Consider the following 22,558-nt stretch of genomic DNA (forward strand, 5'->3'; position numbering starts at 1 on the left):
ATTGTCCCTTTGATACCTAGCATTTACCTTTTGATGCATAACTATTGCACTGGATTCTCACCCTTTCACAATGTGGTGATAAATCTTTGATGCCTCACTGGTCCCTTTTGTTATTTTAATGATTATGCACAATATGAATGTTTCATTTTTTCTGTTGACACCAAGAATACTTTTTTATCATGTTAAAAATGTGAGCCGTTGCATTTATTCCCTAACAGTAAATTCTTTCACTTGACTGTAAAACAATCACAACAACACATAATTTAATCAAGGCATTTTAAATATTTAGATAAATGTGGTACAAGCTGAAAAAATGAAAATGTTTTACACTGAATGCACAAGCTGACAGAATTATTCAACAACAGAGAAACATGGGAAAAGTAACATCCGAAACAACTTTATTTACAAAATAAATATATCTTAAGCAAGAAAGTATATTAGCTGCATTCCCCCACCCAACACACACACACACACACACACACACACACACACACACACACACACACACACACACACACACACATAAAAAGAGGATGATGTGATGATGACCAGAAAAAAGGCCTTTAGTGAAATCAAGTCAAAATATGTCTTACAAACAAATAGCATAAACAACAGTCTACAGGAACTGTAAGTAGCCAGTTTAAAAAGATCTGATTTGGAGGCTGTTATGGAATGAGATTTCTTATAACTGCTGCTACTCACTGTTATCAAGTTAGACAAAGAGGTTTGAATTAAATAAACCAAACTGTCATTACACAGTGATGTCTGAAGGGGATAAATATGCCTATTTTAGATTGAACTCTTAAAGCATGTAGCATTTAACTTCCATCTCAAAAACACTTTGCTGATTTTTTTCATCTTTGAGGTCTGATATTAGAAAAAAGTGAAACAGTGCTTTCTGTTCAAACATGTTGTGGCAAAAACTAGGGAACATGACTGGCAAGATAAGAGTAAGTCTGCAAAAAAAATGTACCTTAAACAGTAAACAGTATGTGTTTACTGTAATCCTGCAGGAGTCATCATAAAAACGAGGATATGGTTGCTTTAGAATCATGGCCTCAGACCTTCGTATGACAGCCTCTCAGGTGAACTGGGTATGGTGGCGGTGTAGTTATATGCATTAGTACTGCATTTTGGGATGTGCTTATAAATTGTCATGATCATACTACACAGCCAATAAAATAATTTTTTTACTAAAGGAAGCAACATCTATGGTTAGTGTTTAGATAGTAGGTGTTACAGAATGGGAGGCATACCTTGATGGTTATGTACTCACAGACCCATGAAGTACTTATAACAAGGGTGTGTGTCTTTGCCTCTTTATTACAGAGATGTGTGCAATAACAATTGTTAACGGTTGTATTAAACCACAGAAAAATGTATCTTGAGGTAAAGATAATGAAAGCTTGTAGAGCAGACCTAGATCCAATTCTGTTTTACTCTAGAAAAATCTAAGCAAATTACAAAGGCCTGTCCTAAGTATGACAGGGTCATTTCTACTTTGTTATTCTGTTTGTCACTGCAAAAGCACTGGTCTGTTCTTATCTTGTTAGTCTATTTGGATCCTGAAGAAGGAAAATATGTTGTTTTTTTTTGTCTTGGAAACTCTGTTCATCAATGTGGTCATGTTGCCCATGGTATCAAGCTTGGGGGCTCCTTGGGTTTCAAGTGTAGTGCAATTAAATTTGCAGGTTTGTATTCTGATTCTTGGATGGCATCAAATGTGTGACTGCCTAGATTACTGGAAAACCCGTGCAGTGAGTACAGCCCATTGATTGCAGGATGGTGGCTTGGTGAACCAGCAATTCCCATCAGGTTAGTCATACCAGCATGGGGATGAGAATATGAAGAAATGCAGGAAGGGTGTCTGTTATCATGGGGTGTGGGACAGGATCCTGTAGGGCCACCAGATCCACCGCTTGGCCAAAGATTGTTCTGCAGCTGAAACAGAAAGAAGATGACAAGTTAGTGACTTCATTTGGGACCATACAGAACAAGTATTTGTAGCTTTTAAGCTACAACTTTTATACATTAATAATTTAACTTTTAAAATAAGTGTCAAATACATGGATTCTTTATTCTTATAGGGGGTTAAGCACCAGAATGTATGCATTCATTGTTTGAACGTTTGTTTATAATTATTTCTGTGATCAGAAGGTTTAGCTGGTAAAGCACAGATCCCCCCTTCTATTTTTTGATTTTCTTTTATAAATTATGTTCATATCTCACAAATGAGTTTCCCACTTAACAGAGATGGCAAGGTAAACTTCTCTAAAGCTTTTGATATGCTACCACAGTAGAACTATAATTCATTTATATAATTATGGATTCTTTATAAACCCCAGCAAAAGCCAACAGATTTTTGCGTATATATTGTGCAACACAGACACTCATTCTAAAGCAGGTCCATTACAAACAATTTTATGGTACCTTAGCAGATCCAATGAATGTCTCCCTGCCTACCTGAGGATAACTGTCAGATCGAGGTAGAAGAGAAATGTCATATGTTGATGCTATGTGATTTCGAACCTCCTGCATTTTACTGTAACGTTCTCTTTTTCGCCATTTTGCCCTTCGATTTTGAAACCAAACCTGAAAGTAAAAAAGAAACAGAATTATATTCAAATTGCAATCTAGTGTAGTTTGGGTGTGCTGCAGTAGATTCAAATGTTATTTTTCAGGATAATAATATAGACTTGATCTTAACACAGCAGGTTCAGAAGCAACGACTGATCTTTAGGTATAGCATACAGGTGCCCTGCTTGGCACCATATAACCATTTTGCTTGCAAATACAAATGAAAACTCTGTTTCAGGTTGTATTATTTGTTCATATATCAGTAGCAAAGGTAGCCATCTTTTTTTTATCAAAGATAACTGTTAAACAAGTTACCTTATTAAGATAAAAATAAATATTAAAAAAAAAAACAACCGAGCACAAAATACTTTTTACACCTTATTAGAATACAGAACTTCAGTAAGGTACTCGGACTTCATCTGGAAGCACAGGTAGAGGCAATCTAACTTAGTATTCATAAATCTTATTTTAAGAGAGGGAGCAAGTGCACTTGTACACTACATAATCTATGAATCGTATTGGCATGCCCTGCAGCTTGCAAGCTCCCACTCTAATCCTGGACAATGTTGACTCGTTCTCCTACCCCACAATTTTGTGCTCTCATGCAGTCTTTCATTTCCCTCACTTTTGTCAGAGTTAGTGCAGTGATTCAGTGTACTACTAACGTTAATTCAGCTACCAGGGAATTTACCATCTTATGACTCTGCCACTCTTTAATCCTTCTTCATGGAGTGCTGTTTCTCCCTCTCCTCTATAACCATACATTGGATGTCCTCCTTTATGTGGAGCCCTACTGCACCTCAATCCAAGGGATACTTTGCCATTCTCAACAGCCTCTATCCAGAAATCTCTATGTGTTTCCCTCTTTTTTTTCCCTGGACATTGTCCCTACTGATATCAGAAATATCCAACCCCCTCATGCATCATTTTCTGCAGTTTTGTAGTGCTCTACTTAATGCTTATTCACTGGACAATGCTACACAGTTATAATGGACTGCATAATAATGCTATACAATCATAATGGACTGCATAATAATGCTATACAATCATAATGGACTGCATAATAATGCTATACAATCATAATGCACTGCATAATAATGCTATACAATCATTATGCACTGCATAATAATGCTCTGCATAATAATGCTGCATAGTCATTCTGTTAGTAACCCTTGTTGGTTCTTTTGTTGTGTTCTCTGTCCTTTTTTATTTCTCTCTACTGTAGGAATACCTACATCCCTTTTCTGCATTTGCTTCAGTTTTCCTTTATATTATGTACACCTCCATTTGTTGTTAAGTGGCAATAAGTTGATATCAAGTCACAGTGAACCCGTGGATGGTTATTTTGAAGTATGTTCTGTCTTTTTTCAGACAACTAATCACTGATAGAGGGGTATTCATTACTTAGTTATTGCACCAGTGCATCCCAATTCATTACTTAGTTATTGTACCAGTGCATCCCAGTGTTAGTGTTTCATTTTGTACATTGATCTTTGATGACCTTGCTGAACATGATGTCTTCTTTGCATGATATGTGTAATGTATGAAGTCTTCCTGTTATTTGAGATTTCAGGGAATACATAGGTTTTATTTCCTCCAATACAGATTGAATAGTTTTTCAGGGCAGTCTGGGATAGAAGTCCATGGTTTACACAATTCTCTTCAGCAGCACCTTACTGCAGAGGCATTCATTCTCATTCTGCATTGATTCTTCATTGTCCAACTTTTCCATGTGTATGATGTTGTTGACAAAATACCCTTGCTTGGACAAGTTGAATTTTCCTATGCAAAGATGCATCTCTGCATTGAAGATCTGATCGAATTCTTAATAGCCATTCTAATAAGAGTGATTTTTTGCCAAATGTCTTGATTGCTTGTCAATTTATTATTCATTATTGAGACACAGCTTGAAGTTGCCTACCATTTCTAGGTTTTCCATCGAGTAAATGTATTAATTTTACTAGTTGTCTATACCTTTATCTTCTTCATATCAAGGTGCAAATGTCCTCTTTCATTTTGATAAGCAGCTGTTTAGATTATTTTCACATTTAGATATTAGTGTGGTGTTGACAGCATAGTGAAGAGGGATAAATCCTCCTCCTATTTCCACACATTAATTGTCCTTATACTGTTCTTTGATGATTTGTTCAACATACAAATTAAATAGGTCTGGGGAAAGTATGCAGCCTTGTAATGCACCTCTGTTTGAACTGTAGTTTCTTGACTGATGTAATGTTTGTGCATGAGAGATATTAGGTGTTTTATTATACTATAATCAGTGGGAGATTATAGGATGGATGTTTTGGACAGCCACCTACACCCCACAGATTCAGGGATACCCATCAGAGTGGTCAGCAAATTGCAGCAATGCATGATGATATTGCCATTCTGAATACTTTTCATTAGTTTTATAAAGATATGTCCATACTGCCAAGTTGGATGTCCATGTGCAAGTATTTCCTTACTCATCGACTCGACAGAGAACAAACCTTGATACTCAGTCAGGGACTCGGCAATGTCGAGGGTTTATGAATTTTCACAGGCAACATCAAACATGTTCCAGCTGTATCTGTCATGTCAGGAACTCCATCATAAGGAAAGCAGCTCCACCACCAGACAGTTGTCAGCCACACCCAGGCAGATGTTCTTCGTTCCCCATTGCTGCAGTCCTTACTATTGGGTATAGTCCGCGTCCAGTCGGCCCGAATACCAGAGTATAAGGCTGACGTCGGTCAGGGCGCATTAGACTGACGTCAGTACGTCAGGGTACTAATGCGCATGACCGACGTCATATCCTCAGTCTTTTTTGCCGCATGGTCCGATGCAGAAGCAGTTTTGCGAGTGCAGGTTGGCGTTCTGAAATATTTCCGAAACCGGGGTTTCAGACCGAAACAGAGTTGGCTAAGTACCCCGTTGGGGAACATTTTGGTTTTTTCTTGCCTCAGTATTTAACCGGATGTCAGAAAAAGTGAATAACTGTATTTCTTGTGGGAAACAGATACCTCATAGGGATTACCATACCTTGTGTATACCTTGTTTAGGGCCTGAGCACGACGTTGTTGGTTGCCGCTCTTGTGCTAGGTTTAACAAACGCACTATTAAGAGGAGGTTAGACTGTGCCAGGTTAGTGTTTGGGAAGCGTTGCAATTATAAAATGCCGTCGGATGCTCCGCGCCCGCTTGCCCAAGAAGCGCAAGGACAAAACAGCTAAGCCTAGGGTTGATGAACCGCAGTCCCGGACGTCGGTTCTTTAGAAGGCTCAGTGGAGCCAGAGGTTTTGCCAGGAGTTTCCATGGAGTCTCAGGCAGAAACTTTACTGTTACAGGATGTGCCTTCTCAGGAGGTAGGCCAGGCTGAGGGCTTCTCAGGTAACTGTTCTTCCCTCTCTTCCCAAGGTAGTTAGAGCCTCTCCTTCTGTTGCCAAAACTTCTTTGAGAGGTAGGCCTAGTTCAGCTTCAGTGGGGCTTCTCCTAGCATTTCGGGTTCTGTACCTAAGAAACATATGCTTAAAATGGCAGAAGATTTGATTACTATGATTAGAGGTTCTATGCCCCGCCTGATAAGAGGCCTAGGGTGGAACCGAGTTTGATAGTTTTGAACAGTGTTCAGAGGCTTCAGAGTCTTCTCGGAAGACTTGCAGGAGTATCCTACTTATTCTGATTCTGATGTGGATGATTCCACTCCTACAGCTTCTCCTCCTGAGGATTTCTCATTTTCAGAGACTCTGCATTCCATGAGGGAGCACTTTAAATGGGAAGGCCAGGATTACTCTGATTCCAGGAAAAGGCTTAGGAATTCTTGTTTTACCCCAGCATAGGCCCTTAGCTATTCCTCCTGTGTTGAATGTGGTGGAAGATGTTTTGCAGAGGCTTCCTGAACCCTGACTCTTTGCCTCCTGCTCCTGTTAAGCCTGATAGGTATTATAGGGTGCCCGAAGCTCATAAGTATTTGTTTAAGAGTCCTAGGGCGGACCCAGAAACTATTTCTCAAGGGCCTAAAGGTGTTAAGGCTTCTGTGGTTAAAAATCCTGTTCCCACTGATAAAGAGGCAAGGGCTTTGGATAGGTGGGGAAAGAAAGTGTATACTTCTTCCACTCTAGCCATGAGAGCGTTGAATTGTCAGTTTCACATGCTAAAATATCAGAATTATCTCCTTTCACAATTAAAATCTAAGGTGGATGCTTTGGCGGAAGGTATTGAGTGTAAAGAGTTGCTGGATTTGGTTCATGTGTCTGAACAAGTGGGTAAGCATTCTTTGCAATGTGGTTTTGATGCTGTACAGGCCTCCTCGAGGGTGGCTGCTACTAGTTCTGTTCTTGCATGCCTGGTTGAAGGATCAGAATTTAGCTGAGCATGTTAAGACAAGGATTTTGGATGCTCCTTTACAGTCTGATGTGTTGTTTGGATCGCCTGTGGAAGCAGTTTTAAAGAAAATGGAGGACAAAGCTAAGTCTATGCAAGCTGTTAAAGATTTTTTGCAGGTGCAGCCACCGAAGTTTAGTAGAAATTGGCCTGCTAAGGGGTGGACATATCCTGCTTATGATTCCCAGTCTAGGGGTAGGTCTAGACGTGGTAGGGGCAGGGCTCAAGGTTCTTTTAGGCCTAGAACAGGGAGTTCACCTGCTCAGACTTCTGGTGAGGGCAGGGTCAGTCCTTTCGTAAACAGACCCAATGACCTGTCTTTTCAGCTGCCAGTAGATTCTCGTCTGGCAGCTCCTTTGGGAGGAAGACTGTCTCTTTTCAAAGAAAATTGGGATTTAATTACTCTAGACAAATGGGTGTTGGATATCATTCACCACGGTTACAGATTTTATTTCCATACAATGCCCCCTTTCAAAGGCATGCCGGACGTTCCTCCTCCACAAAGAAAAGAGGCTCACAAGCAAGTTTCTCAGTTACTCCAGTTGGGGGCCATTCAGCCAGTCCCTGTCTCAGAAAGGGGCCTAGGATTTTATTCTCGCCTGTTCCTAGTACCAAAGAAGGGGAACACGTGGAGACCAATTTTGGATTTATCTCTCCTCAACACTTTTCTGGACATTCCCAAGTTCAAGATGTTGACGTTACAACAGCTTTTACCTCTGCTGGGCAAAGATCACTGGATGGTAACTTTAGATCTCAAGGAAGCTTACCTTCATGTGCCTATAAGGCTAAGTTGCAGGAAGTATCTGCGGTTTCGAGCTGGAAATTCTCATTATCAGTTCTCTGCATTGCCCTTTGGCTTATCTACTGCGCCCAGAGTATTCACAAAGGTTCTGGCTCCAGTGATAGCTTACTTCAGGCTTCAAGGTATTCAAATCTATCCTTACTTGGACGACTGCCTGATTCTGGCTCAAGAAAAGGAAGATCTTCTACAGCATCCTTTGTTCAAGCAGTTTCTTAGAGGGGCAAAGAATATAAGACCCCCACGTAGAGCTCCTACTCCTGCTTGGGATCTCAATTTTGTGTTGGAAAAACTTACTCTACAACCTTTTGAGCCTGCGGCTACTGCTGAATTGAAATACTTGTCATGGAAGACTGCTTTTCTGTTGGCTATTACTTCTGCAAGAAGGGTGTCTGAGTTGCAGGCCCTTATGGCAGTAGAGCCATTTTGATTTTCCATAAGGATAGGGTATCATTACGTACTAATCCTTCCTTTATGCCTAAGGTGGTTTCTAGTGTGGCTTTAAACCAAACTATTCATTTGCCTACTTTTTATGCAGACCCCAAAATAAAGGGAAAAGATTTTGCACACTTTAGATGTACACAGGCAATTGCGTTATTATTTAAGCAGGACTAAGGATTTCAGGCAGTCTCAGCAGTTGTTTGTTTCTTTTGCTTTGAGTTCCCAGGGCAAGCCTGTGTCAAAACAAACTATTTCTAGGTGGATTGGCTTTTGCATTGCATTTTGTTATTCCCATCATGGCAAGGTGATTCCAGCTGGGATTAGGCCTCATTCCACTAGGGCTACTGCCACTTCAACAGCATTTCTAAGGGGGGTGGCAACTAAGGATATTTTGGAAGCAGCTACTTGGAGTTCAGTGCATACTTTCTCTAAGCATTATCACCTTCCTATCTACTCTAAGTCTAGGGCTGGTTTTGCCACAGCTGTTTTGTAAGGCATGTTGTCAGCTCCTGCTTCTTTATGATTTGCCAGCCTCCCTTACCTCTGCTTTGGGATTCTACCCAATAGTAAGGACTGCAGCAATGGGGAACGAAGAACATAGTACAGTTTTGTACCTACCATAAATGTAGATGTTCGAGGATCCCCATTGTTATACTCCAATTTATCCTCCCTCCTTCCCCTCTGTGTTTAGGGGTGGTTGTGTAGGTGAGGTTACATGCTTATATTTTTGTATATATTCTTGTATATATTGTACATATGTTTGGTGCAGGTATTTTGGGCCTTGTCTTTTTAGGGTCTTCTGACATCTGGGGCAAGAAAAGACTGAGGATATGACGTTGGTCATGCGCATTAGTACCCTGACGTCAGTCTAATGCGCCCTGACCGACGTCAGCCTTATACTCTGGTATTCGGGCCGACTGGACGCGGACTATACCCAATAGTAAGGACTGCAGCAATGGGGATCCTCGAACATCTACATTTATGGTAGGTACAAAACTGTACTTTTCATTCAAAAATAGGTAAACAATGTAAATAATTGATATAAGTTTCTTGATGCTGGCATGGCATTTGATGAGAACAGTGAGTCAGTATCTGGGCACTTCAGCAATAGTAAGCAGGTCTAAGTCAGACTTTTTTTTTTGCCTGTTACTGTCTGAACTCCATCCTTTAATGTTCATTTTTGCTGCAGATTGCAAAAAAAGAAGTGTGCAGTTAAGATACAGTTTGTATGTAATTCTAAGTCGATGAACTCTTAGAAACCTTGCTATTTAAGAATGCAGAGAGGTGGTCTGCCACTCTGCATGCTTAAATTCTTAAGATTTCATCATACATAGTTTTAAGTAAAAAAGGTTCTTAATTGCACATTTCTTTGCAACCTGCAGACTACAGCATGAGTAAATGTCACATGATTAATTCAGAAGTGGCATCTGCAACTCTGAGCTCAGGGAGTCTAACAGAACCTATGTGATTAGAGTTACAGGTGCCACTTTTAACAGCAAAAAAAAAGCTACCAATGGCTTACCATATGGCTCAGTGTTGGGCCCTCTTTTGTTTGGTATATATTTCTCGTATCATCAGGGCAACACTCCTGGCCTGTGGTTATCTATGTTTGCAGCTAACTATAAATTGGTAGTCATTATTTGATCTTTATTGACTCATATTTGTTCCAACATGGGTTGGGCCATGTTAACAATAGGTGCCAATTGAACAAAGCATTTCCTTATACCATATAAGTGACACATCCCTCCAGTCAGACATGGTCATAAGGGATCTAGGCACTCTTGCTGGTAATTGCTTACCTCTGGAACATCATGTCTCTGAGTAGTACAGAAAACCTTCTAGCAGGCTCAACCAATTTCCAAAAGACATCTCCTCTAGTTCCAAAGAAGTCTTAGCTCACCTCAATTCATATCTCAACAGAGAACAGACTCATTATTGAATATAATACTTTTTTGACATGTATTTGTTTAAATGCAACACTCAAGTTGAAAGACCTAAGAGATTTTTAACTAAAAAGGTCAGTGGCCTCAAAAATCCTAGTTAACCGGTCAGACTGGTAGCCCTCTCCCTTGTACTCAGTTTCTTTTGGACTCCTCCACAGGACCATCTGCTGCAGAGACAGGGACAAAAGAGGAAATAATCTAAATCTATGTTATCAGTAAGCATAACTCTATGTTGGTTAAACAGGAGGATGCCCTGGGATTTATCCATGTGCAAATCACCACAGACATATCCCATACCACATCCTAACAAGCTATAGGTCACCCTCTATGTCCCTAGAATCTCATAGCTTGTACCTAGACCTTCTGTAGACACTCTCCATTAAACCAAATACCCAATTCATGGGAGATTTTAACAATCACTCTACAGAAAGAGAAACACACACTGTCTCATACTCACAGGCACAACAATTCTTGGATTTTATAAACACAAACACCCTTTACTAGATTGTGTGCACATCCACGAGAGGTTCAGACATACTGGGCCTGGTACTCACCAATACAGGATACTACTGCAACCCCCCCGCCCCCACCAGTGTCATTTCCTCACTGGTGTGTTCAGACCAGAAAGCTGACTCCTTTGAAATAAAAATCAATTAGGTAACCCCAGCAAACCCAAAGCAAATTGCACCCTATTAAGTAATAGTTTGTTAAAATTCATTGCCCCTTGCAACCCTGAGTTTACAGCAACCTATGTGGAATTGTTCAGCAACCTATGTGGAATTATTCACAGAGACCTTGTACAACCATGTAAATGGCTGAATAGAGGCTGCTATACCTATTAGAAGTAAGCCCAAATTAAACCCTAAAAGCAAACCACAATAACCTCAATAGGGTATATAACAAAAGGAAAAAAGTCATGAATAAAATCAGGAAGAGCAACTGTCATAATGATAGGAGCTCTCCAATTAAAATAGTCAGGAAACTAAGATGAGTAAGTCCAACAAGGTCAATTACCAGGTCAAGATAGACTAACAGGCTAAAGACAACCTTCTACAGCTTAGTCCAAAACCTCAAAGGCAGCACACAACAGTGTGCCGAACTGGTGGTCAGTGGTGCCGCCTTCACTGAGCACAGTGACATAGCAAATTTGCTGGCTGACAAATTCAGCTCAGACTTCACCTACAACTCCCCCCCATGCAATACCTATTAGCATATCCCTCCTAACTATTAGCAGGCAGAAGGTACTGGCGGATTTTACTAAGGCCAACAACACAGCCTCAGTGGGCCTCCTCAGTATGCTGGGATGCCTCCTAAATAGCTTGAAACATGACCTATCAGGACCACTTGAGTCATTTTTCAATGATATCCTCAACACATGCTTTATACTATGAGAATAGAGGACTGCAACAATTATCCTGCTTCACAAGGGTGGACTGTCAATCACTGACTGATCCTGGAAATTATAGGCTTATTAGTCTGACGAGTCTAATATGCAAAACCGTGAAACACATGATTATGGAAATGATCAACAAAGATATAGGCAGCCTTAAGGCTGCCTAACTGTTTTGGCTTTGTCAAGGGAAGGTCATGCATACTAAACCTTGTGGACTTTGAAAAGGTCATCAAGGCAATCAATGATGGGAAAATGATGCATAATGCCTAATTGGATCTGGCTAAGGAGTTTGATACATTGACCCACTTAGGTATAGTTGATAAACTCACTGAACTGGGCATAAATCCCTGTCTAACTCACTGGCTCACAGGACCCAGGAAGTGAGGACTGCTGAGATCACCTCCAATAAGAGACCAGTCACCAGCAGAGTACCTCAAGGCTGTGTGCTCAGACCACTCCTATTTGGAATTTACTTCTTGTAGGTAAAGGTTAATGTCAGGGGCCTTTGTCTAGCCAAGATTGCAGATGACTGCAATTTAGGAGCTATCATACCTTCTTCCCTTGATTCAAAAATCTTATAAGAGGGTGTAGCACAGACAAATAACTGATACCAAAGTCATGGATTAAAATTCAATGCCAAGAAATGCATTATAGTGCCTTTTGGGAAAACTGACATCCAGGCTAATTACTCTACTGAAAAGACACCCCTAAGAGCGTAATTAGTAGAGCAGTGGTACAGGTGGGGCTTGTCCCCTTGGAAATTTTTTTTTTAATTTGAGCTAATAATGCTGTTTTTATATTCACTCATTTGATGGTTTGCGTAATGATGAGAAAAGCATTCCCTCATCTCTCCTTCTTTCTCTCTCTCTCTCTCTCTCTATATATATATATATATATATATATATATATATTTGTTTGTGTCTTTCGTCTTTTCCCAGTTAGGGGTCACCACAGTGGAGCTCCGGTCTGCTAATGATTGGTAGTTGATTTTTACGTGCCGAGTTACCAGCCCTGACGCACAACCTTCAACAAAGGTACGCCCATTCAAGTATGTCTCCACAAAGAAGACGCTCTAGCTGAGAATCACCACCGCGATTCTCTCTCTCTCTCTATATATATATATATATATATATATATATATATATATCACCTATAGCATACTTTTTGCAATGAGATGCTCTCTGGCAGTGAGAACATCTGTTTTTTCTCCTTCCTAAAATAAGTTACTTGTTGTTGGTATTGAAATAATGATAATGTTATAAATTAAATTATATTGTTTTCTATAACATTTTTGTGTGTTCAGTTTTGAACATTGGGAAGGTGGAATTATGCATGCATTTTTTTTTTTTTTTTTGAGTATGTTCACCGACACATTATCTCTTTTTATAAGTCACCTTGGAGATCTCTCTGGTTAAATGACTTGGACAGGCTTGCGCAGTAGTTGGGGGGAATCAAACCCTAGACTACAGCAAAGTAAGTTTATAATAATAACTCACAGCTTTACTCCTTTATGCTGTCAGCATTTTCTTTCTTTTTTATTTATTTATTTTTTTGCACAGTGACAGGCCGATTTTCACTGAATGCTGTGTTAGTAATACAGTACTAGGCTTTTCTTTTTTCAAGCAAATTACTTCCTATTCATTGATGTTTCTCTCTCTGTTAGCTGTTAAAGTACATTAGAGAGTTAACATTATTTTGTTTGAGGTGACTGTCTTATGTGTTTAGGTAGGGCTTTTTATATCAACTGGGTTTCAGAGATGACATGGGAGCACCATCTGATTAAGTAAATAACTTACTCAGAGTAATAAGAGACTGCAAATGAAGGCTGAAGGATTCAAACCCTGGAGTACAAGAAACAGCTCATTACTGGCTCGTAGCCTTAATCCTCCACATTAACTGTCACTTTACACAACAGTTCATTGAAATGTGCAAAGGACTTGTAAGCATATTTTGGCACTGAGTGAGTTTACTTTGCCTGTCACTCCACATGTAATGTTTAAAAAGTGCTTTTTATTGGTTTATCATGACCATGCAGGTAGTAGAATCTTTTGCCATCTTGTTAAGTTATGTTGATGCATAATAGTTTAAAACATGGCAGATACTGATGGTATGACATTTAGCGATGCCTTCACTAACTAAATTATATTATAAAAATATTGAGCTGTTTATCCTTGACTTTTGGCTGGGAATATAATCTTTTTCAAGACAAAGTTATCTGGTTACCAAAGTAGAGGCTTGAAAAAGTATTATAATCACTTAAGCAAGGTGTTTTGTTTTGTTTGTGTATAGGAAATACACATTCTTACCTAGTGGTCTTTCCCCTTGTGTTAAATAATTATGTGTGTTTATTATATTTTGAAAACTACAATTAATAATTATTTCTTCTAAGTTTATTCTTGTCACAGAGCTGTAGTCTTTTTATTAACATTAGTAAAGGGAAGTCAGTGTACTACATTATGTATGGAAATTTTGGCTGAAATGTTTAAGACTTACGTTAACTTCTCTATATTTTGCGTAAATGCATTCTGTCAATGTAGCACTAAGAGGGGACATTTTTTGAAAATCCCTCCAATTAAATGCTATAATAGCAACAATTTAATTAGTTACATTAAAAAGTTTAATATTTTAACAGTCTGTGCTTCTTTCATTGCACAATCAATTTATTTTTACACTTTAATAATAATATACCAGCAAGCAGGAGTTAAGTAAATTCAGCACATTTTAATTACTGCTTCTTTATATATTACAAAGGAGCTACTGACTCCCCATTGTAAACCTTGGAAAAAAATTGCCTAGTGCCACAATCAGTGTCAGGCTTTCAGCTGTGTGCTTCAACAGAACAAAACAGCAAATCTGCAGGTTGCAACACCAGCAGATCATATGAGATCTCATATTTCCCAGATGAAGGAACTGTGAGTCTGAAAGCTATTCTTTGTAAGTTTATAAAGTGTATGCATTGTTTTGCCTCATTTCATATTATTGTAATAGTGTATTCAGCCATGAAGTAGTCTGATGAGATCTCTCATGGTGTATGAGTGAGTTGACAGGCATGAGTACAGTACTTAATAAAATCTTAATAAAAATAAAAGGAGACCACTGAATAGGAAATACAATGCAGAAACTTAATTATATGTTGCAGCTTACCTTTGTCTCCTTTGTATTGTAGACTGCATTCTTTCTGTAGTGCAAAAGTAAAATATAAACTGCAGCATCACACATTTCTGATCCAAATTCTATATGTTATCAGTAACAAATATATAGTTAAGAACTCAATGGTCAAAATGTGTGCACCTTCTAGGAAGAAAGTAAACAAGTCTGAGGTATGTAATCCTTTTTTTCTTATATTTGGTAGTTATAAACTTGGTCTGGCTGTTGCTTTTGCAGTATTCTTGACTTGTTTGCATTATTAAGGAAACATTTAAAGATGGTATGGGTGAGTGACAATTTATGGCAAACAGCAGCATTATCATTTTATTTCATCTTTGGTATATTGAACCTGTCTAGTTGCATTACCAGTTACTATGCTGGGAAATTAACCAATATGTCACAGAGGAGAATGATGAAGTCGTCTGTGTCATATGGATGCTTTCTGTACTCAGTGTCTAGCTAAGCAAGTTGGCAAACAGCTTAGAAAACAGATTATTTAAAGAAAAATGCTTATCTAAGATAAGTGTTTGCATGGGTTTCCTCCAGGTGCTCCGTTTTCCTCCCACATTCCAAAGACATGCGTCTGGATTGTTTCCCCCTGGGCCTTTGCTTAAATGGGCTCTGTCCCAGTTGGACTTACCTGGTAAACAAATGTTAAATAAATACATATAAATAAATAAATTTATATATTTACTTTATGTATAGTCTTTTCTTTGTGCATAAAACGGGGAATGACTGTTATATTTTAGTGGTATAGTGTAAACTGGTTTACTATCAAATGTTTGAAATTTAATAGATCTAATGTTCATTTGTGTGACCCACGTCATTGACACATGAATATTAAATGGTTCATTTCATTGACAGTTAATGTATGCAAATTCTCTGTCGAAAAAAATGTTGAAAACAGGGCAATGATATACCCTCTTCCGCACTGTAGTGCGATCTCGGAGTTGTAATATATAAGTAGCAGGGGGGTGTGGGTGCATAGGGGAGCTTGCCCCCTGCAAAAACAATACTGTCAGTGCTGCACAGTATGGATCTGGTCCATACGTAGTGCTGTACAGGGGATATTACAATTCAGAATATACGTGAAATTAATAAAACTAACATTATTGCATGTTTTAATGCATACCGTTCACTTCCACAATGTTCTTAAAGGTGAAAGCAGCTATTTGTCGATTTAAACTTAAATATTTTTTCAGTATTTATGAACTTCGCTTAAATGTCTTTCGATGTTATAACTGTCGAGCATATGACTTACCGTCTTTTGATAGTAAACCGTGTAGACTAGTGTGAAGTTTGGATTTTCTCTCATGAAAGTAGTGCTACTCACAAGCAGGCAGTGTTAGCAACAGTGATATGGTGTGGTAGATAGTTGGGTTATCTGCTGGATGGAAATTGAAAAGTTGTACGGGGTGAAAGGGTCTAAAGAAATGTCGTCTTGTTATTCAATACTTGGAAGAGCAAGTTCTTCCATTGAGAGACAAGGAGGAGGTTATTGACTCCACAAAATGCCATCTTTAGGTATATTACAACTAATGGCTAATGTGTCTGCGTGTGTGTAACAGTATATCAACAAAGGAAAGAGACACCTGTCATCTGTCTTCTATGTATGACAAACTAAATCATTTGGGGCTCAAACGTCCTGGGCAGAATTGTTCAGAAAATAAAGAAGGCCGAAATTGTACTCCATATCTGTAGATTCCTCACCTACATTCCACATCAGATGACATTCATTATCAATTATGTTTCACTTTTTTTTAATTTACAGTTCCTACCAGGTCTCATTTACACTAAGTAAGCAAAACATGTCTCTTTCAGGGCTCTAGCCTTCCTCTTTCAGTTGGCATGAAAGCTCTGAATGGCGTACAGACCTCTGATTTTCTCCAGCTCTGCCTGAGCTGTTAATGGCTTGTGCAAATGATAGGTGGTTCTAAGCTTTGGAAGCTGGCCAACTGTAATATCCTAGGAAGGATATAACCCATATAGCTAAGGCTACTGCAGCAGTGAACAAATGATAAACATCTCCCAATACCATTAACTGCTTTCTGGGTAAATGACTTCCATCTGAGTCACAATAAACAGTACATACATATTTTTTTCACCAGCCTCCATGCTGTCATTACTGTACATTTAGCAACATAAGTCACTACAGACAAAAACAAGAACTGTTTTAGTATTATGTCCAATCATCCCCCCCTCAGTATAAGTAGCACATGAGGTTTTTTCTGCTGAAACCAGATTACACAGCTAGTGGAATCTCCCCAATCACAAAAATATGAAAAAGTGTATACAAAAATCTCCTTTTATCATTCTTGTCTGTGACTTTTATATTCATATCCTGTGTTAGAAATACTACTCTTTCTCTGCATTACCACCAGCTGACATGTATATGGAATATATTTGCTGGTTCCTTCTGTAAAGCACTGTTTATCATTCCTCGGTTTCTTTTGACAGCAGCTTTTAGCTCAAATCCTGTCTTAGATTACTTCCAGGTGCTACAGTACATATCTTTTCTCTAATGTGCTCTGTAAGGCTCACAAAAACTGTTCTCATACCATGCTGTTAATCAGGCACCTATGATGGCTGCTGATAAAATGAAATACGGGTAAGTATTCTTTCAAACTGTCTTTCATTTTTATGACAACTAAGCAACTGATAGCTTATTATCACAGCTAGGCAATTAATGACTTCACTGCTGGTATGGAATATGAGTAATTAATTCCTATTAGAAAACCTCAAGAACTCCACAAAATGAAATAATTCTTGTCAGTAATTTGTGAAAAAAAAATGAAACAAGTTATACAGAGGATCATGCATAATTCTTGCATGTTAATGATAAACGGTTTATAATGTTCCAACTACGATATAAATGTGATGGCACATATGGGGTTAACGCCAGCACATACCTATACCTTTTCCATGGAGAAATATTTTTCCGAAAGCTAGACATGCAATACCAGTCCAATAAAAAGTTATATATTTTTGAGACATGAGCAATAATACAAAGCTGACAAAGCAACAATTTTGAGAAAAGGAAGTGTACTGTACATTATGAATTCACATCAGAATTACCTTCAGACACATTTTTGAAATAGCTTCAGAAATAAGTTTGCTTAAAATGCGCTTGGTAACATTTTTCTTTGTTCATCTGCTAACCCACAAGACAAAATATTCTCTGTATAGATGATTCAGGATGACTGCCTGGCTAGTGGTTTATTCAGTCATACAATATGCAAGTGAAAACTGAAATTATCCAATCTAAAACTAGAGGATGACACTCATTAGCAGCTCACACATCTATTTCTACCATACTTAACCTGCAGACACAGAAAAGGTTTACAAAGACTCTTGAAAAGTTGGTATACCAAGCCAAAAATCTGGACATCTAGTAAGGATAAAATCTGAGGATCAAATAACTTCCTAATTCCTGGAGGAATGTGGGGTATTACTCAGAAACAGAAGATTATAAAAACTAAGAGTAACAAAAATATTATCAAACATAGTATAAAATCTATAGACTTTAATGAATTGTATGGAAAAATTCTGCCACACAATTATTTATATTTGCTTCTGAAAAAGGGCAATTTAATGTGGCCTCTTTCCTAAAATATTTGGTGCCATTAGCATGTTGGTCATATAGTGTGGTTTTCTATGAATTAGCTTCAAAAATTGCTTGTAATGGGAGGTGATTCAGAAAATTTTGTGAAGGAATAAATCCAACCTGAAAATAGGAACATATCTCCAAAATTAGGTACATGTGAAAGGTATGATAGCTACTATACTGCCCTTCTGTGTCGCTTCATCAATAGAATATAATCCCTGCAATCAAACTATCATTAAAAAGAATTGCTGTAACTGGGAGTCTTTCCCACATACTGTAGATCTCAGATGGTTTGCCCATGTTCTGCTGAAATTTGTGTAAGACATACAGAAAAGTGGCATGAAATGTTATTTCTCAAGCCAAACAGATGTGGTTCATCTTCTGCAAAGGTGTGGAATGGGGCTATCCTAAACAGGTGCGGATTACATACCTCCAGTGAAGGCAATAATAAGGCAGCATAGAAAATCTAATTGTGTATGAGCTGCAGGATATCATATAATTTAGATGTTAGTAAGAGATGTGAATCTTTAGAAATGAATGCAGTCGGAATGTTAATCTGCACAGAAAGAGACCTTAACAGCAAAAATAAACAGTCATTATCCCTCCTTGTATACAGGTTGTGAAACCTCATCTAGAATATGATGTTCTTGGTGGGAGGGTTGGCATGATGGTTAAGGTGTTTACCTGCAGACACAAGGTACAGGGTTTGATTCTCACATGGGGTAATTGACTAGGCTTAAATTGTCCCACAAGGGCAGTTAGCTTAGTACTAATCTATGATCCTATTATCCTGTGATCCTATGTGCAGTACTGGAGACCTGACTTACACTGGAAGGGAGATGAGACAGAGTCATCTGAGGGTGGAAATAAAAATGGAGCATGGTCTTCGACATAAATTATAAGAATGCAGAAGAGGAAGTACCTCAAAGGAATCCATAAAGCTGGTGAGCAAGCACATGAGGCAAAATCAGGGACATTCATCAAAATTTAGAGACAACTAAGAGATATGTTTGCATGTTGTATTGCGAATCAGTTTCCTTGATTATGAGAAATGCAATGATGTTCTGCTTGGATGTAGAGAAGAATAAAGTGTAAAATCCTCTTGCCTAAGCTGTTCATTATGTAGTCAGACAGAGAGCTTATCTAAGATTACATGAAGGCTGCTCAAAGTTGTTTTGTGGTCATGGAACATTTAAAGAATGCTACATTTTTCTAGATAAAGAATAAAGTTTGATAATCTGAGATCAAGGAAAAGATGGTTAATGAAAAAGATGAAAAAGTATGAGGCCTAACACTGAATATTGAAGGACACTTGTAGAGGAATCTTGAGAGAGTTGACAGAGTGTTTTTATAGGTTCATAGGTAGGTACTGGGCTATCTGCCCAAAGGGATATATTAGCCCAGCCATGTTGTGCGGTATTCACCACCCCTTTGGTTAGTTCTCTAGGCCCTTGATCTAGCAGCTAGTACCCTTGGCCCCTATCTAGTAGAGCTGTTGGTATGATCCCTGGTGTGAACTTTCTGTTACCCATCCACTCATCAAGGTTCCTCTTGAAGAGTGATAGTGAGGGGCTCTGTCTTATGTAGATCAGGACCCTGTTCCATAGCAAGGGAAGTCTTTGCGAAGGGAATCTATCCCTCCAGCATGTTCTATTCATTGTTGTGCTGAGGTTTATATCCCTAGAGCGTGTAGCTTGAGTAGATTTGGTTTTGCTAAGATGGAGCATGTTCAACAGTTCTGGGTTGGACATGGCTCTGTATGTTAGACAGAGATCGCCTCTGAGAAGGCGGTATGCAACAGGGAAAAGCCTTAGTTTTTTCAATCATGCTGCATAGGGCAACTGTTCTCTTAGTGAGGTACCTCTGTGGTCTCTCCAGCTGCTGGAGATGTCTAGCCAGGTACATTCCAATTGGTGCATTGTACTCAATAATGGGTCTGATGAGGGAAGAGTAGAGGGGCACCACTACATACTTAGATCTTGATACGAATCCTTTCATGATCAGATGGGTCACATAGAAGGATTTTCTAACCACCTTGGCAACATGGTTATTTTAGATATTGGCAAAGGTTCTGTCATAAAAGTAGCTTGAGAACCAATCATATGTGGATGAAATGAAGCTGAAATCAGGTACAGAGTTTAGCAGTAGCCATTTGAAATGTTGCTAGAGTCAGTACTGAAACATGGAGGCTGGCTAAAAAAAGCAGGCTCGCATATAATAAAGTCCTAGATAGCCATTTCTGAAAATATTCAATTTTTTCTGAGATATGGAGATCTTGGAGTTAGTATATATATATAAATTAGGTGTGGTGCAGGGGGGGTACAAGTCCCCCACCCCCTGCAAAAAAGAAGTTTAAACAAGAGAGCTGTTCAAGATTCATTCTCCTGCACTTTCAATCTTTTTCTTCCAGTGTGTTGGCACTTGCCATTATGAGTGCCAACATTTCAATAGGACAACAAGTTTAGAATAAGGTTTTGGTTTATATTGTTGAAAGCTTTGGTGACGTCATTGAATACTGTAATTACTATGCTACTTTGCTACAGTTAGAATTTTGCAGTCTGATTAGGGCATTTGGGTATTTCTGTCTTTTAGGAAAACATATTGGTGAATGGATCAAATCGTGAATTCAGAAGTGTTTACTGGTTTGCTACACTTGGATATGGGAATAATGATAGCCTCTTTCCATTGTTTGGGAAAGCGATGTTGTGCAATGGAGGGATTAAATAGATGTTATATTTGGGGGATGACCAGTGCAGAACTCGATGAACCATTATTAGCACATTCCTGCTGTATTTGCTGACTTGGTCTGGAGGTCTGTTTTTAGGTTTTATCCACTTTGCATGACGCACCAAAAGACTTGGAGTGGAAGGTGTTTACAAAGAGCAAATGTTTAGTTACTGAACTAACTTTTGACAGCATTAGTCCTGCAGTTACCAAGGACGGACCTGCTTATCCATTGTTATGGCAGATACATAACATTTTTCCCTTCTTTTCGAATCTATATAAGACTTTCCATTTGCATAAATATGTTGTGTTATTTTCTGTGTACAGAGCTATGATTTGTGTTTTAGGTTTCCAGCTGTGTAATTGTAAAACAGTGCAGTAGTAAATGTTGTACTCTGCTCTCTACATTTGTAAAATGCATTTGTTTATTTAAACAGGATGTGAAATCTGATGTTGAGATGTCTGAAATGTTGTACTCCATTTACATAAGCATGGAATGTCAGGCAGTTAGTACAGAGTCTGAAATGTTGTTCTCCATTTACATAAGCATGGAATGTCAGCAGTGGCGGCTGGTGACTTCAAATCAAAGGGGGGCTGCAGGAGATAGCCAAATGGGTGGGGTCAATGGGAAGGGGTGCGGACAACTAGAAAGGGGAGGAGCTATGCTCAAAACCACAAAAACTAAACTTTAAATATGCTGCCCTGGGTGCCAAACCCTCATTATGAGAGTCCAATCAAGACAAATGAAGTGTAAAAGAATAAAAATATTTCAATGCATTGGCTGCTTGACAGCTTACTTAATATCTAGATGGAAACAAAAAGGTTGTGAGGCATGAAAAAATAAATTACTTTTTAAATGCATTACTGGAATGCCAGTCAAAATCAAGTATAAGAAAAACATGCAGCACTCGACTCACCGCTTCTCCTTGCACTGCATTATAATTTATATTCAGCTTTATTAAAGTACCAAGTAACATGCTGAAAGTAGCAATCTCTGTGATGCCCCCACTTGTAAAAATGTTTCTTATCCAAAAAAGACCTGCTGCCTGACAACTATCTACTTGTTTCATGGAAAACATGATCAAAATAAAAAATGAAAAGCAAATAAGCTCAAGATACATTGCTTAAAGGATTACTGTACAAGTTATGGACCACACATGATTGGCATTCTGTTTAGTTTACCAGTAAAGCCTGTAGAGATGACTGGAAGTCTCCAACAAGTGTAATGAGCTTCTTAAAATAATGTAATCCTGTCCTTCAATACCCAAGGCTTATACATTATCTAGTTAAGTATTATCTGCATGGCAACAGCAGAAAGGCTTTCAATGTTGGCAATTGTTTAACAATATGCTTATTAAAGCTTACTTGCATCTTACGACCTCAGACAAGCTTACCTGATGGTTATTAAAGCATTGCTACTTAAACACAGAGCAACAGGCACTTTGAGTAATAAGCATAAATTAACAGTACAAAAATTTGACAGAAACCAGACCATTCTGCAAAATCAAGAACAGATGGAAAGCCACTGCAGTACTTGTGCCTACCCTGGATGGGGGGGACACTCTGCAC

General features: G+C 38.6%; 1 protein-coding gene across 1 annotated transcript in view; it reads right to left on the reverse strand.

Annotated features, from left to right (window-relative positions):
• Positions 1–505: 505 nt before the first annotated feature.
• Positions 506–22,558, reverse strand: part of ALX3 (ALX homeobox 3) — a 176,898-nt gene continuing 154,845 nt past the window's right edge. Inside the window, exons 3-4 of the mRNA XM_044076907.1 lie at positions 2,464–2,592; positions 506–1,941 (exon numbers count right to left, since the gene is read on the reverse strand). Coding sequence (XP_043932842.1) covers positions 1,624–1,941; positions 2,464–2,592 — 447 coding nt within the window. The 3' untranslated portion in view covers positions 506–1,623. The remainder of the gene's footprint in view (positions 1,942–2,463; positions 2,593–22,558) is intronic.

This window comes from Protopterus annectens, chromosome 7.part0 (genome assembly GCF_019279795.1).
Source record: "Protopterus annectens isolate FY-2018-M chromosome 7.part0, PAN1.0, whole genome shotgun sequence".
NCBI lineage: Eukaryota > Metazoa > Chordata > Ceratodontiformes > Protopteridae > Protopterus > Protopterus annectens.